The following is a 17,247-nucleotide window of genomic DNA, read 5'->3' as shown; positions in this document are numbered from 1 at the left end:
TAAACATCGTTAAAATGTCTATATTACCCAAAGCAATTTATAAATTCAATGCAATACCAATTAAAATACCAATGACTTAATGACTTACTTCAAAGACATAGAACACATATTCCAAAAATTTATATGGAACCAAAAGAGAACACAAATAGCCTCAACAATCTTGAAAAGGAAGAATAAAGTAGGAGGTATCACACTTTCTGATATCAAGTTAAACTACAAGGCCACTGTACTCATAACAGCTTAGTACTGGCATAAGAACAGGCATATAAATCAATGGAACAGACCTGACCTGTGGTGGCACAGAGGGAAAAAGCATCGACCTGGAACACTGAGGTCACCGGTTCAAAACCTTGGGCTTGCCTGGTCAAGGCACATATGGGAGTTGATGCTTCCTGCTCCTCCCCCTTCTCTCTCTCTCTAAAAAAATCTATAAATAAAATATTTTTTTAAAAAAATCAATGGAACAGAACAGAGAACCCAGAAATAAACCCACACTTTTATGGACAACTGATATTTGACAAAGCAGGTAAGAGCATACAATGGAGTAAAGACAGCCTCTTTAACAAATGGTGTTGGGAAAATTGGACATCTACCTGTAAAAAAATGAAACTAGACCACCAACTTACACCATTCACAAAAATAAACTCAAAATGGATAAAAGACTTAAATGTAAGTCGTGAAACCATAAGCATCTTAGAATATAAGCAGTAAACTCTCCAACATCTCTTGCAGCAATATATTTGCAGATTTATCGCCACAGGCAAGTGAAATAAAGGGATAAACAAATGGGACTGTATCAAACTAAATAGCTTTTGCACAGCTAAAGACAATAAGAACAGAATAAAAAGACAAACTACACAATGGGAGAACATATTTGACAATACGTCTGATAAGGGGTCAATAAACAAAATTTATAAAGAACTTGTAAAACTTAACACCAGGAAGATAAAAAATCATAAAATGGGCAAAAGAAATGAATAGACAATTCTCCAAAGAGGACATACAGATGGCCAATAGGCATATGAAAAAACGCTCAACATCACTAATCATTAGAGAAATGCAAATTAAAACCACAATGAGATACCACCTCACACCATTCAGAATGGCGCTCATCAACAAAATAACACATAATAAGTGCTGGAGAGAATGTGGAGGAAAGAGAACCCTCCTGCACTGCTGGTAGGAATGCAGACTGGTGCAGCCACTGTGGAAAACAGTATGGAGATTCCTCAAAACATTAAAAATCGAACTGTTTTTTGACCCAGCCATCCTACTTTTACGAATATATCCCAAGAACACCATAGCACTGATTCAAAAGGAGAAATGCACCCCCATGTTTATGGCAGCATTGTTCACAATAGCGAAGATCTGGAAGCAGGCCCAAGTGTCCGTCAGTGGATGAGTGGATTAAAAAGCAGTTGTACATATATACAGTGGAATACTATGGGTCATGAAAAAGAAGGAAATCTTACCTTTTGTGACAACATGGATGGACCTGGAAACTATTGTTAAGTGAAATAAGCCAGGCAGGAAAAAAAACTATCATATGACCTCACTCATTTGAGGAATCCAATGAACAATGTGAACTGAGGAATGGAACAGAGGCAGAGGAGGGATCAAAGGGATCAGATGAAAAAAGGACAGAAGGAAAAGGGGTGTTAGGATGGGATAAACCTGAAGGGAAGGGGGGAGTGCACTATGGCAAAGGGGGTAGGGGAATACGGAGGGGGGGATGCATTTGAGCAACTATGTAAACACAGTAAATTAAAATCAATTAAAAAAGATAATAATTAAACCAACTGTGGTATATTAACACAATAGATACTACTCAGCAGTATATTAATACAATGAATACTACTCAGCCATAAAAAGCAATTAACTAAGGACAAGAAGATTACTGAACATGAGTGAACATTAATAATGTTAAGATGGGTGAAAGAAAACAGAAACAAAGGGTACATACTGCATGATTCCAAGTACTGCAGTTCTAGAACTGGCAAAATTTATTTAGGGTTTGTTTGTTTTTTTAATTAGAACAGTAGTTCCACCTGACCAGGCGGTGGCGCAGTGGATAGAGCATCGGACTGGGATGCAAAGGACCCAGGTTCGAGACCTCAAGGTCACCAGCTTGAGCGTGGGCTCCTCTGATTTGAGCAAAAGCTCACCAGCTTGAACCCAAGGTCGCTCACTCAAGCAAGGGGTCACTCAGTCTGCTGTAGGCCCGTGGTCAAGGCACATATGAGAAGCAATCAATGAACAACTAAGGTTTCGCAACGAAAAACTAATGATTCATGCTTCTCATCTCTTCGTTCCTGTCTGTCTGTCCCTGTCTATCCCTCTCTCTGTCTCTGTAAAAATAAATAAATAAATAATAAATGAATGAGTAAATAAATAGAACAGTGGTTCCCTAAGGTGCCAGAAGACTTATTAAAACGGGACAGAAGAAAACTGTCTGGGATGTTGATAATGTTCTGAATTTGAGGTTTTTAATCTTACACAGGTGTGGTCATCTGTTAAAACACATCATTTTTGTGTATTCACCGTTTGCAAATCTTACCTTAAAAAACAGACATAAATAGCCTGACCTGTGGTGGCGCAGTGGGTAAAAGCGTCGACCTGAAATGCTGAGGTCACTGGCCTGAAACCCCAGGCTTCCCTGGTCAAGGCACATGTGGGAGCTGATGCTTCCTGCTCCTCCCTCCCTTCTCTATCTGTCCCTGTCTCCTCTCTCTAAAAAATGAATAAATTAAAAAATTTAAAAAAACAGACATAAATATTAAACGTCAGTTCATAATACTCATGCTGAAGTGTCTAGATGTCTTGTAACCAATTCTGCAAATCGTTATTTTTTTATTACTTTTTTTAAGCAAGAGGAGGGGAGATAGTGAGGCAGACTCCTGCATGCGCCTCTACTGGGATACATTGGCAACCCCATCTGGAGCTGATGTTCAGATATCACGCTATTTTTAGTGCTTGAGCCCACACTCCAACAGTATTATCCTCAGTGGCAGGGGCCACACTCAAACCAATATAGCCACTGGCTACAGAAGGGAAAGAGGGGAGAAGGGGAAGAAGGTGATAGTTGCTTCTCGTGTGTGCCCAACTGGCAATCAAACCCGGACATCCATACTCCAGGCCGACGATGGTCTATCCACTGAGCCACTGGTCAAGGCTGCAACTAGTTCTAAAATAAGTTTTACTTAGGATTGTCTATATACAGTATCAAGTCATCTGTAAATGAGTTTTACTTATTTCTTTCCAACTTGGATGCCTTTTCTTCTTCTTGTCTGATTGCTGTGGGTAGAAATTCCAGTACTATGTTGAATAAGAGTGGAAAGCAGGCTCTGTCTGGTTGGCTCAGTGCCAGAGCATCAGCCCTGCATGTGATTGTCCTGGTTTCAATATCCAGGCAGAGCACACAAGAGAAGTGACGATCTGCTTTAACCTCCATCCCTCCCCGTTTTCTCTTTCTCTGGCCTTCCCACTGCCATGGCTTAATTGGTTTAAGTGCATTGGCCCAGGCGCTGAGGATGGCTCCCTCGATCCTCCACCTCAGGCAAAAAATATAGCTCAGTTGCGAGCATCAGCCCTAGGAGGGGTTGCCAGGTGGATCACAGTCAGGGAACATGTGGGAGTCTGTATATCTCCCCTCTTCTGTTGGAAAAAGAAAAATAAAGTGGAAATCAGACATCTCTGTCCTGTTCCTGATCTTACAGGAAATACTGTACTTCTTTTTGCCCATTATAAAGCTATGGTTTTGTAATATATGGCATTTATTATGCTGAGGTATGTTTCCTCTAGTCTCACTTTGCTTAGTTTTTATCATAAATGAGTGCTAGATTTTATCAAATGCATTTTCAGAATCTATTGATATGATCATATGGTTTTTAATCCTTCATTTAGTTTATGTGGTATATCATGTTTGATTTGCGGACATTGCACCAACCTTAAATCTCTGGAATAAATCCAACTTGACCATGCTGTTAAGATCTTTTTAATGTATTGCTGGACTCAGTTTGCTAATATTTTGTTAAGGATTTTAGTATCTATGTTCAGCAGGGATAATGGCCTATAATGGAGGAGGCTGGGGGCCAACTGGGGACAGGGGGTGGAGAGATTGAGTAAAGAAGAAAAAAAAGAAAACTCAAAAATAAAGTTCTCTTTATTTTTTTTAAATAATTTTATTTATTTATATATGTATTTATTTATTGGTATTTTTCCGAAGTGAGAAGCGGGGGGGGGGGGGGGGGGGGAGGCAGACAGACTCCCGCATACGCCCGTCCAGGATCCACCTGGCATACCCACTAGGGAGCGATGCTCGGCCCATCTGGGGCGTTGCTCCACTGCAACTAGCACCTAAGGCGAAAGCCATGGAGCCATCCTCAGCACCCGGGCCAACTTTGCTCCAATGGAGCCTTGACTGCGGGAGGGGAAGAGAGAGACAGAAAGAAAGGAGTGGGAAGGGTGGAGAAGCAGATGGGCGCTTCTCCTGTGTGCCCTGGCTGGGAAACGAATCCGGGACCTCCACACGGCAGGCCAACACTCTACTGCTGAGCCAACCTAAAAAGTTCTCTTTAAGAAATGAATTAATGAATGGATAAATACTATGTATGATAAAATACAGCAAAAAATTAATTGTAGAAATTAGGTAACAGTCATACAAATGTTTACTGTAAATGTTTTTGAGTTTTTCTATATGTTTGAAAAGTTTCTTAATCTTTATAACAAGTGAATTCACACATAATTTTAAAAGGCTTTATTTACTGACTTTTTAGAAAGAGGAGAAAATGTAAGAAAGTGAGTGAGAGAGAGAGAGAGAGAAAGGAGGGGAGAAGCTGGAAGCATCAACTTGTAGTAGTTGCTTCTCATGTGTGCCTTGACTGGGCAAGCGCAGGGTTTCAAACTGGCGACCACAGCATCCAGGTTGACGTTTGATCCACTGCACCCCCATAGGTCAGGCCACACATAATTTTAAAACATGAAAGATCTACTCACAAAGTGTAAGTCTAATAAGATTAATTTTAATTTCAAGTTTATGGGCAGATTTGGGTAGTATTTTATTTTATTTATTTTGCTTTCCACTATTTACAAAGCCATTAAAAACTAAAATTAATGTAAATTCCAATTATACCTGCTAGTTTTAATCAAATAAAAATCATATGCAAAGATTTAGCATAACTTAACGATTAACTAGGCTGCATATTTTAAGATTTTAATCTTCTGTATTAGTACTGTAACCATATTTCATCTAATTATTTTTAAGTATTTACAATCAAATCTACTATCAATTGATTTTGAGAATTTATGGACCTTAATACTTGAAAAATAAATATAATATATATATATATTTTTTTTTTTTTTTTAATTCAGTAAGAGGAGAGGAGGCAGAGAGACCAACTCCTGCATGTTCTCCCAACTCTGCCCAACTGGGGTGCTGCTCCATTGCTCAGCAACCAAGCTCTACTTAGGGTCTGAGGCGGAGGCCATGGAGCCATCTTCAGTGCTTGGGGCCAACTCGCTCCAATTGAGCGAGAGGGAAAGGGGGGGGAAGCAAGAGGGGTAGGGGTAGAGAAGCAGATACGCACTTCTCCTGTGTACCCTGACCAGGAATATAATTCGGGACATCCACACACCAGGTCGACTCTTTACCACTGAGCCAACTAACTGGCCAGGGCCTAAATATAATGTTTAGACATGGTACATTTGCTATCTACTATAACACATCCCCTAAATAAGTTTATTTCAGTTATGCCTTATCATAAATTACACCTCAACACTACTAAATTCTTTGTCTTATGACACTTAAAATGAGTACACAAATGAGTACAACATATTATTTTATATTTAAAAGAATATATTCAGGGACTTTAGCTCAGCTGTTCCTTCGAGTCAAGTTCGCTTGTCAAAAGGACGTGTGTTAACAAAATACTATAGTTAACCACCATTATCAACAGTATATATTACATTTTATCACACTCTAAATTATTTAAACATGTCTATTTAAAATTTGGCATTACTCTATAAGGTACATAGAAAATAATTCATATTTTGAACATTTCTATGTAAGATGCAACAGGATAGAATGAATCTTTCAAAAATGAAATAACACCAAGTTGACATCTCATTATACATAAAAGTACTTGATTTGAATAATTTTTAAATCATTTTTGCTGTCATCGTTAGAAATAAAAGCACTCCATTATCTTTTAGGATGCCATTATAAATCATACCTAGTTAAGAAAATCCTAAATTGTAAAAACAACAATGTACCATTTAAGTTCATATAGATAAGAAAAAATATAAAATGGTGGCAAAAATAACCTATTGGATAAAATAGTATTTTGACTTAGAATATTCCCAAATTTAATATATGTATTTCTACAGAATCAAGTCTATATATATATATTTTTTTTAATTTATATAAGTCTTCCCTGTTTTCCCAGAATTATATTTCATAGGTAATGCTCATGGCCCCAAACAGTTCTCTACTGTATGGAATGTCCAGTGGCTTCAGCTGTATTCTGTGGGTATTAGCAGAATTTGCCCTTATACATTCTCTCTAGTAAAATTTATTCTCAGCAAAAACTGCTAATGTAAGTTACTCACTAAATCAAAAACCTCAAAAGTCTCAATATCAAAACAAAAAAAGCTTTAATTCAGAATTTCCCTAAGATACTCCACAAAATAATAAAAAACACCTCCAAAAAGAGCTCACCAAATTCCAATATAAGAAAACTTTATGTTGGAATTTTTATAAACTACACTATTCTAATTATAGTCGCATGGGTTAAGAGGTGGTTATACAATGGAACACAATCATAAATGTTTATATTTCTGCAAATTAAAAATACACAAGGTCACCTGATCAGTGGTGGCACAGTGGATAGAGTGTGGACTGAGGTCCCAGGTTCAAAACCCTAAGGTTCCTGGCTTGAGCATGGGCTCATCCACCTTGAGCGCAGGATTGCTGGCTTGAGTGTGGGATCATCAATATAATCCCATGGTCGCTGGCTTGAACCCAGACATTGCTGGCTTGAACAAGGGGCCACAGACTCAGCTGAAATCCCCCAGGTCAAGGCATGTATGAGAAAGCAAACATTGAACAACTAAAGTGCCACAATCAGTTGATGCTTCTCCTCTCTTGCACTCTTCCTCCCTCCCTCCCTCTCTAAAAAAAAAAAAAAAAAAAAAAAAAAACCACACAAGAGTGACAGGAGCCTGACCAGGCAGTGGTGCAATGGATAGACTGTCAGACTGGGACAGGTTTGAAACCCCGAGGTCGCCAGCTTGAGCGCAGGCTCATCTGGTTTGAACAAGGCTCACCAGCTTGAGCCCAAGGTCAATGACTGTGCTTGAGCAAGGGGTTACTCAGTCTGCTGTAGGCCCCCTGTTAAAGCACATACGACAAAGCAATCAATAAATAAATAAGGTGCTGCAACGAAGAACTGATGCTTCTCATTTCTCTCTCTTCCTGTCTGTCTGTCCCTATCTGTCCCTCTCTCTGTGTCTCTGTCTCTGTCACACATAAAAAAAAGGGGTGGGGGGAGTAACTGGAAAAAACTGCAACTGTAAACTCACTGCAATGAGTGAGATTTTGGTATTTAAAATTATGTAAAAATAAGGTTTTTTAGTGTACTCAGTCCCTAAGTGCTAGTAAATATGCCACTTGACACAACCAAAAAAAACATTTTGAACAATGCTGGAGAAAAGTCTGACTGTAGCAGACTATGTTTACAACTATTTTATGGGCAACAAAAGATTTTTCAGGGGCAATTTTGTATATATTCAATATATTTTTACCTTCACCAAAATAGATCTTGTACTTTTATGAACACAGAATTCTTTCCTATAAACATCTCACAAAATTAATCTCACAGAACACACTTTGGAAAACTCTAATTTAGCTGCACAAAGTCAATATACAAATTAAACATTCATCATCAATTCTGAGTAGGAGCATGCTCAAAATTATAATAGGAATTACTTTATAGTAACTTTCAATAATCTCAAGAAGTAAAAGCTGACTATTGTGAAAATGCATTTACTAGAATTACACTGTAAAAACATTTCAAATTAGAATTATAAAATTCATCAGACTCAAAGAAGTCATAGGACAGATTAAAGATAATGAAATTATCAAAAGGATGTATCATACTATATTCAAGGCATTTTTATAAAATATTTAACTCTAATAGCAGATATAAATACCAATGAAATTAAGGAATTAACAAGCTAAAACACTACTACTATATATAATCCATTTTATTTTTATTTCTAATTATATAGCCATTACCTAAATTTCAAACTTCTTTACTTTCACTATAATGCCCATCCCTAAAAGATGCTATTGTAACACTAACTTGGAGTTCTAATATATATCCCCCTAATCAAAAGTATTCATTGGCTTCCCATTGTATATTCAAGTTTGATTCCTTAAAAAGTTTATACAGTAATCTATAATCTGGCAACAACCAACTTCCAAATTGATATCCCTAATATACCTTCACTCATTCCTCTTTTCAACAAGATTTTTTTTGAGAATCTAGTATGATTTAGGCACCAAGCTAGGTTTCAAAATACTCTATTCCAGTGGCTCTCAAACTTTAGAGGGTTTGATAAAATAAACTGCTAGACTCCACCTCCGGAGTTTCTGATTTCAAAGGCACGAATTTACATTCCTCACAAGTTCTCAAATGATGCTGATGCTATTAGGCAGTGTCTACTCTTGGTGAACCACTGCTTTACTCCAAAGACCACAACCTGAAAGACCACTGGCTGAATGAGGCCTACTTACAAATTTTGTCTGGGTAGTGTTTTAAACATTTTGAATTACTTGCAGACATTTTAAAACTGGCCATGGCCAGATAGCTCGGTTGGTTAGAGCATCATCCCAAAGCACAGAAATTGATGGTACAATCTCCCCATCAGGGAACATACAGGAACAGATCTATGTTCCTGTTTCTCTCTCCCTTCCTCTCTCGCTAAAATCAGTAAATAAAATTTAAAAAATTTAATTGGAAGTGTTTTCACATAAAATGCAAATTTCTGACTTGTTCCTGCAGGTAAAATTCTCCTGGAGGCCCTGGCTACTTGACCCACTGGATAGAGAGCGTTGGCCTGCGTGCGCACAGCCCAGGTTCAATCCTCAGGCAGGGCACACATAAGAAGCAATCACCTGCTTCTCTTCCCCTCCCTCTCCCCTTCTCTTTCTCTTCCCCTCTCGCAGCCGGCTTGGAGCATTGACCCCAGAGGCCTGAGGATGACTCAGTTGTTTCAAGCTTTGGCTCATAGACAAGGGTTGCGTTGATTTAAGCATAAGCCACAGACTGGGGTTGCAGGGTAGATCCTGGTTGGAGAGCATGGGGGAGTCTATGTCCCCTCCTCTCACTTAAAAAAAAAATTTCTCATGGATCTAAAACAGTATCTACCCCTTTACTCAAGCAAAATGTCTTAGTTCAGGTTACTACTGCCCTAATCAGTCCTCTACAACTCACATAAAATCATCTGGCTTAGCATTATTTGTGCTTGTACACTATGATTCACTTTTCCCCATTCTCTAGGCCTTTTTCATGCTGCTCTCTTTGACTTAAACATCTCTCCATTAAACTGCTAAAATTCTACCTATCCCATTCTAAAGCTTCACTTAAAATTCCTTCCTCAACAAAACCCCAGCAAAAATAGCAATCTTTAATAGACACACTAAAGATTTAATATGTATGCTTTAACAATGTTTTATTTCCACAAATATGAAAACAGCAATATTTACAGAAAACACACATATTACATCATAAACTATAAACATTTTTTGCTATTTTAATCTATGTAAAATCTTAACTTTGTTCATTAAAATTTTTATTGTGAAAGAAATATTTTCTCAGAATAAGACATTCAAAATGAACTAAGACAAAAAAGGGAAGACGGAGTAATTGATATAATTCCCCGATTTCATAACCTCTCAATCTTTAAAAACAATTTCAATGAAATCAACACTTCCAATTATTTTTTAATATGGAGTATATTTTAGTGGATCTTTCCTTCTATGGAATAACAGGGGGAAAATTACAAATACTCAGTGCTGGTCCTCACTCTGCCATAAATAGCTTTGTTATATCAAATAAGTCATTGAGTTCCCCCTGGGCCTCAGTTTTATTAGATTCTAAATTAAAGAGGTGGGAAAAACTGATCTCAAAATACCTTCATCACTAAAATCGTAGGACTTACTACTCCTTTAAAAAATTAAAGTATAAAAACCAATGTCATGCTTGACCAGGAGGTGGCACAGTGGATAAAGCATCAGACTGGGATGCGGAGGACCCAGGTTTGAGACTTCGAGGTCGCCAGCTTGAGCACAGGCTCATCTGGTTTGAGCAAAGCTCACCAGCTTGGACCCAAGGTCACTGGCTCGAGCAAGGGGTTATTCAGTCTGCTGTAGCCCCACGGTCAAGGCACATATGAGAAAGCAGTCAATGAACAACAAAGGTGTCTCAATGAAAAACTAATGATTGATGCTTCTCATCTCTCTCCGTTCCTGTCTGTCTGTCCCTATCTATCCCTCTCTCTGACACTCTGTCTCTGGGGGGGAAAAAAACAACCAAAAAAAAAAACCAATGTCATAAAGACAAGCTTCTCTTATTAGCCTAGTATTGCTTCTAAATTAGATTGACTTAAAAACCTTGAACTAGGCCCTGGCTGGTTGGCTCAGCGGTAGAGCATCGGCCTGGTGTGTGGGGGACCCGGGTTCAATTCTGGGCCAGGGCACATAGGAGAAGCGTCCATTTGCTTCTCCACCCCCCCCCTCCTTCCTCTCTGTCTCTCTCTTCCCCTCCCACAGCCAAGGCTCCATTGGAGCAAAGATGGCCCGGGCGCTGGGGATGGCTCCTTGGCCTCTGCCCCAGGCGCTAGAGTGGCTCTGGTCGCGGCAGAGCGATGCCCCGGAGGGGCAGAGCATCGCCCCCTGGTGGGCAGAGTTTCACCTCTGGTGGGCATGCCAGTGGATCCCAGTCGGGCGCATGTGGGAGTCTGTCTGACTGTCTCTCCCCGTTTCCAGCTTCAGGGAAAAAAAAAAAAAAACCTTGAACTACAGCTTTCATAGTTCTATGTTAAAATGTTGAAGACTCTGAGCTTTGAAAGAATATATATGTTTCTGTATATATTCTGTATTTATGTATGTTATATTTTGATGATCAAAATATAACATCTTTTGTAAGGCCAACAATTAAACATTTCAGAAAAAGTTTTAGGAAAGGCAAAATATATACAACCATGCCATCTAATCAGTGTTTTAATATATTTCAAAAGAAAATTAAACAATGTGAAAAACATTTTTTGAATAATAGATGTTAACATATTTAAAGAATATGTATTCTGCTTTAGGATATTCCCAAATGAAAGCAATTTGGCAAAAATTAAAATTATCAAATTGTGAGACTAAAAAAACACTTAGAAACTATTATATTCAGGCAGATCATGCCGTAAGCGAACTGCTTTCAGCTTCTCCACTTCAATTTTTGCTTGTAGCAGCTCTTCTTCTAGCTGCTGCCTTCTTTTCAATCCATCCCTCTTCTCCTGAACATATAATCCAAAATTTTTTTGATTTTCTAAAATTATCTGATGCTCCTTTTTCATCATTTGCAGAATCTGCGGATCATACCCTAATTGTGATCTAAAGTGTCCTTCATTCTCATGGTGAAAAAAATCATCTCTCCTTGGGATAGAAGATGGAGACGATGTCATTGTCATATCAACAGTGGAAAGTGACGGCGACACAGATCTTTCCATAACATGTACTAATTCCTGTTCTTCTCTTTGATCTAATGTATAATTCTGTTCAGAATTTAAAACCAGTGGAAGAGGGGGCTTAATGTCTTCTTCTTGCTTCACCTCCACCGTAATAGCAACTGGACGGTGATCCAACATTACCTGTAGTGAACTGGTACCAGCCTGTGCTTCCTCATCCAAGTTTGTACTACAGCACACAAAAAAGCATTATAAAGCGTAAATAAAATGAAGAAAAGAGTATATTTATACCATAATTTCATGTTTAATATACATTAAATTATCAAGCTTTAAAGCTATAAAGAAAATTATAAAACAAAAAAAATTTTTTAATTTTATTTAGACAATTAATTTTAAAGGGGTGACATTGATCAATTAGAGTACATAGATTCAGAGAAAACATCTCCAGATCATTTTGACATTTGATTGAAAGAAAAAATTTTTAACCCTTAGAATAACAAATTAAAAGTGGTGAGTGACTAAGTGTAGGATTTTAATGACACATACATACAGTCCTCTCCTAACCTTAACTTTAAAATCGGACTATTAAAAGGATAGCAAATTACAAATACTATGCAAGAGCAATGAGGTAAATAAAAAAGAAAAGCCATTTTTAATGGTCTCAAAGAGGTACCGATTTTTCCTATATGCCTGATGTTCTTTAATAGTATAAAAGGCCATTCAATGCGTTCTGGGCCTCTCCACACCATAGCCTTTCCTTGACCTACTTCTGCTCTCTTGGACTTATCTAAAAATCACCAAGATACAAGATTTCTAGGAGGACAATGGAACAATTTCTGAATTTGTGTGTGTTTTGGTGGTGGTGTGTGTGTGGGGGGGGGTGTAATAAGATTTTTAGTCTTACCTATCCTAAACCACAGAACTCGGCTGTTCTCTCAGTCTTTCAACCATTGGTCAGGTAAAGTTCACAGGCCAAGGTTTTATCTGTATTTACAACTATATTCCCAGCAGATAGCATAAGATGGTACTTGAAACCTAGTAGGTGCTCATCATGTTGAATGACTAAATATAAATAAAATAGTTTTTATAATGAAAGGTTTTTAAAATAGCCTATATACAGTATATTAAAAGTTTACTAAATTTACATAAAACATGCCTTCCTACTAGAGGGATCTAGTTTTAGCATAATTTATTATTTGTTATGTAAATATAATGTACCTTAAATTTGTCCTGTATTTTAAAAAATAATTGTATGTATAATATGAAGCTTTTAATTAAGAATATATAATCTTGTTTTTTAAAGGTTTATTTTAATTTTTGCTTTTGTATAACTAAATTAAGGGGAAAGAGACTATTGGAATATTCATGAGTAAATGCTATATTAATATCAGAAAACATTTAATTAATTATAAATAAGTAAAATAGGTAAGATATATTTTACATGGACAATTAATATGCTGAAACAAGTTAGAGTAGAACATAGGAAAAAAATTTAAATCCCTATTTGTCACTCACTAATGCCATTAAATTGCCAAAAATATCAGATATTTGTCTAAGGGATACAAAAAAATAATAAATTCATTTTTATTCTTGACTTTTTTGTCATCTTATGATTTTCAAGAGCAAAACAATAGAATATAAATGTAATTCAAATTAGTGAGATTGCTTTTCTTATCTCTAAAACCTAGAGTTGGAAAATATTAGAACTACAGATGAAAACAAATTTTTTATTATAAAAACTACTGTCGAAAAAACATTTTTAAAGTTAAAATAAGAAAATAAATGTTTTAAGTCTATACAATTACTATTCCAAATTAGTATGTATAATAGAATATAATACAATCAGATATAGACATTACATTCTCATGTAAACTTAAAATATGCCTTATATCTGGAATATTCCATTCTATTTTAGTTGAAACATTACAAGATTATTAAAAAATGCTTTGGGAAAAGTCACAAAAATGATAAACAGATGGACTTCTAAAATTTAAAAATGTGGATTTTAAAGATCAAATAGGCTACAAAAACACAAAATATAATTTGATATTACAGAGAAATAAACACATAAAAAATAAATACATAAGTCAATGTGTTATAGAGATAGCTTTACAAATAGGTGTACATTTTTAAAGTCATTAAATAATATAAGCAATAAGATTTTCCTTATTAAGAAGAGTATGGTAGTAGGTATATTTATATAGAAGCATAATTAAAATCACAAAATAATTATAAACTTCTGAGATAATTATTAAGATTCAAGATGATTTCAAGTAAGTGTAAGCACATTAAATATATATTCAATGAAAATGCTAATATAGAAAAAATGGACAGTATAGACACTAACATAAGCATTTACTTATTTCTAATATTCTTCACTTTCAAATCTGAAAAGTTGTTATTGTGTAAACAGTAGGTATAAAAATTTGTAAATCAATTAACTCCTTTTATCAGAGAAATGTTGTCCCAAAATATTATGTATATATAACACATACAGTCAAAATATTTTTCTATACTCACTGTATTTTTAAAATATGCAACTAACTAAAATTACAGTTTCTATGTGTAGTTTTCAAATTATAAATGCTTATACTTAATAACCCCCCAAAATTAGTTTACCTACAATGCAAAAGCCTCTTTTCTCTAGGGTTTAAGAGGGAATTTTTTTTTAATAAGTGGCACAATATAAAATAGTATTACTGTGGTATTTTTTGAACATGCAGCATATTAGAATTTAATCATGTCATCACAATGAACATTTTAAGCATTAACCCTGTGATTTAATACACTGTATCCATGTCCCAGATTCCCACTAGTGATGCTTTTTACTATTCTATCAACTAGAAATAAGCAGTAAATGGTAAGAAGCTGGGCTCAAAAAAACTATCCTAGTAAATTATCAAAATAACAAATATGTTTGGCTAAAAAGTTTCTTTTCCCCATTTTTCTCCTAATGTCAAAAAGATTTCACTGGTAATCAATAATTTTCCTTATATAATGGCCCTTCCACTAATAAGAAAGCACCTTGTAAAGGTTTGTTTGAAAGGTCCCTCAAATAACAAGAAGTTGACAACTTGTTTAAATTACCCTAAATGGAACGGTTCATTAAGACTGTCGCTGCCATTTTTACTTTTGCCAGGGGTAAAATTTGAATCAGTAGTAAGACAATAATTTTTAAGATTCCCAGGCAAGTAGTTTAATATAGAGAATAAATTAACCCCCCTCCAAAAATGTTTCTAACCCTTTATGAAACAAGTTGCTCTCCTTGATATATTAAAATGCAGTTTGATATCCTTGCAAAGCAGTTTGAGAAAGCCTGCCCTTTCCTATGTGACCCAAGATCAAAGTGAAACTATACCATTAATAAAGACACAAAAACTGTGAATTTTATTAAGTAACTGAATCCCTAATTAGGCATTAACACTTTTCTTGTTTTTTATTTTAAATATGTTAGAAAAATAATTAAAATTGTCTTAATATATACAATACCATTAATAAGTTTACTTAATTATTTATTTTAATTTTTAGCTCAAAGAATATTCAATTAAGTGGAGAGAATGACAATTTCATATAAAAGCAAGGTTTCATTTCTTCTGCAATTAAGTTTTTATAAAACTGAAAATTCCAATGAAATGTAATCTTAAATGAAATTTTAAAAGGTCTCATCTAATTAAAAAATTTAATTTTAAAGATTAAAAAGTTTATGAGCTAATGCTACAAATTTTATCCCATTTCCCTAACCTTTACTTTGTAGGCTCGTGAGAGAGGGAAAGGAGAAGGGAAGACAATAAAAAGTGGCTTAAATGTAATGCAGCAGAAAAATTCCTTATAGCCTCACTTTTCTTTTTTTAGAATGTAAAACAAAGACTCCATTCATTGCTCCCGAGTGGGGATGCTTACTATGCATATCTCTATCACAACTAAGCCAGAGCCCAATAGACAGGAGGCGCCATAATTTTCCACAACAAATAAAATAAAGCTTACCTTTGTATGTGGTTCCTGTCTCTTATCAGGCAAGAACTGGAAATGTGGGGAATCATCTCCATAACTTTCTTGGTTGGCTCAGAAATGTTGCTTGTAAAATCTGATTGGGTGTCTTTTTGCTGCAATAGCTCTTGTTTGGCATATTCTTTGAGCCTTTTGTAAAGGTTGCGTAGGCCCTGCGCTGTTCGAGGAGGACGATCTACTCCAATTGCATTATAGTTAACTGCTATGATATCCCAACATCTATTTTTTTCCACTATTACTGAATGTTTATTAGTGTGCTCTTCGAGAATTTTCACATATGGCTTCACAAGCTTTAGCAAATCAAGCTTTTCAGTTAAGGTAAAATTGGAAGATCTAGCCTTTCCTACCATTGTTCTTTTCAAATTAAGTAAGCAGTTCCAGAAACCACCATGCAGCCGTCAGCTCTGCTCAGCTCTTTTCACAAACGGAAAAAGATCAGGCTTAACTAGGCTAGCCTCATTTAGGCCCACGCCTACAGGGGAGGGTTTATTAAAATTCCTCCAGCTTAAGCTGACGCAGGTTCAGGAAATCTGCTTAAGCCAAGCCTGACCTACATAAAGCTTCTCACTGAAAAAGACAGGAAGGCACAAGCAAAACACACTTGTGTATAAAGAGAACAGCTCAAGATAGAATTTAATACACAAAGGTCTGGAGATAAGCATGGAAAACAGCTAAAAATTAGCTAATTTGGTGAGAATATCAAATTTCCACACGTCTGTCTAGCTGACAGATTGAACCTGCACTGCACTGTCACTTTAATAAAAACAAAAGAGGAACTGTTTTGTGGTATTTATTTACAAATCTAGTAGACAGAAAAATAAAAAACTAAAGAGATGAGTGGTGAATGTGGTGATTCCTAACTGAGCAGGGCCCTCCCTAATCACTGTTTCTGAGCAGCTATTCTCTAACAAAATCTGCATAATGCTGTTCCTGCTGTCAATCAGGAATTGCATATCCTCTAGCTAGTTAGGTTACACCCAGACTCAGGCTGCAAAGTAAAGCTAAGCTTCTCCTTTTCACAATCTCTAGTATCCATTGCGCATTTTTTTCAGTTACTTAAGAAGAAATTTTTGTCAAACACTGAATCTAAAAAGCAGATAAAAAATGTTTTTAAAGTAACAGATTATTCTAGCTGTAACATATGTTAATATGCTAGCCTGCTTTATCATGTGTAAAATCACCATCTATGGTGAGAACAGCATAAATCTTGCCTTAAGATTGCACACAACAAAATTACATATGCTATTATTAAGGGGTGAGGTTTTTTTAGCTTTATCCACACAATCTGGAGTATGAAAGGAAACAGCTAGTCTAGTCATTTGCAAGGCCACCAGTTTGCATGCTTAACATATATTTTCTATTTCCCGTCTGAAAATATGATAAATAACAATGTAAGCAACATACGCCTGTTTTCTCCTGATATACATGTTTCTCTAGATAGAAGAATGAATTAGAACCTGCTTGAACACAGTTCCATTTGACCAAACAATTACTGAACACCCA

At 36.0% G+C, this 17,247-nt stretch overlaps 2 protein-coding genes across 4 annotated transcripts in view; both read right to left on the bottom strand.

Moving 5' to 3' along the window:
• Positions 1-17,247, bottom strand: part of RAD54B (RAD54 homolog B) — a 146,297-nt gene that overhangs the window by 69,230 nt on the left and 59,820 nt on the right. Inside the window, exon 4 of one of the 3 annotated variants that reach the window (XM_066266067.1) lies at positions 11,856-11,965. The exons of the other annotated variants lie outside the window; for them this stretch is intronic. Within the exon in view, the coding sequence (XP_066122164.1) occupies positions 11,916-11,965 (50 nt within the window). The 3' untranslated portion in view covers positions 11,856-11,915. Of the gene's footprint in view, positions 1-11,855; positions 11,966-17,247 lie in introns of those variants that run through there. 3 annotated transcript variants of the gene reach the window in all.
• Positions 9,314-16,155, bottom strand: FSBP (fibrinogen silencer binding protein). The gene is made up of 2 exons (XM_066266068.1): positions 15,721-16,155; positions 9,314-11,965 (listed from the first exon to the last, which is right to left on the bottom strand). The coding sequence occupies exons 1-2, from the start codon at positions 16,092-16,094 to the stop codon at positions 11,440-11,442; spliced, it is 900 nt and encodes a 299-aa protein (XP_066122165.1). The 5' UTR covers positions 16,095-16,155; the 3' UTR covers positions 9,314-11,439.

Source organism: Saccopteryx bilineata, chromosome 3, assembly GCF_036850765.1.
Source record: "Saccopteryx bilineata isolate mSacBil1 chromosome 3, mSacBil1_pri_phased_curated, whole genome shotgun sequence".
Lineage (NCBI taxonomy): Eukaryota > Metazoa > Chordata > Mammalia > Chiroptera > Emballonuridae > Saccopteryx > Saccopteryx bilineata.
This window is presented reverse-complemented; position numbering and strand designations above follow the sequence as displayed.

Coding starts and splice junctions, on each gene's coding strand:
- FSBP (XM_066266068.1), bottom strand. CDS start 16,094: ATGGTAGGAAAGGCTAGATCTTCCAATTTTACCTTAACTGAAAAGCTT. Junction 11,966..15,720: donor GACAGGAACCACATACAAAG/GTAAGCTTTATT, acceptor TGTGTGCTGTAG/TACAAACTTGGATGAGGAAG.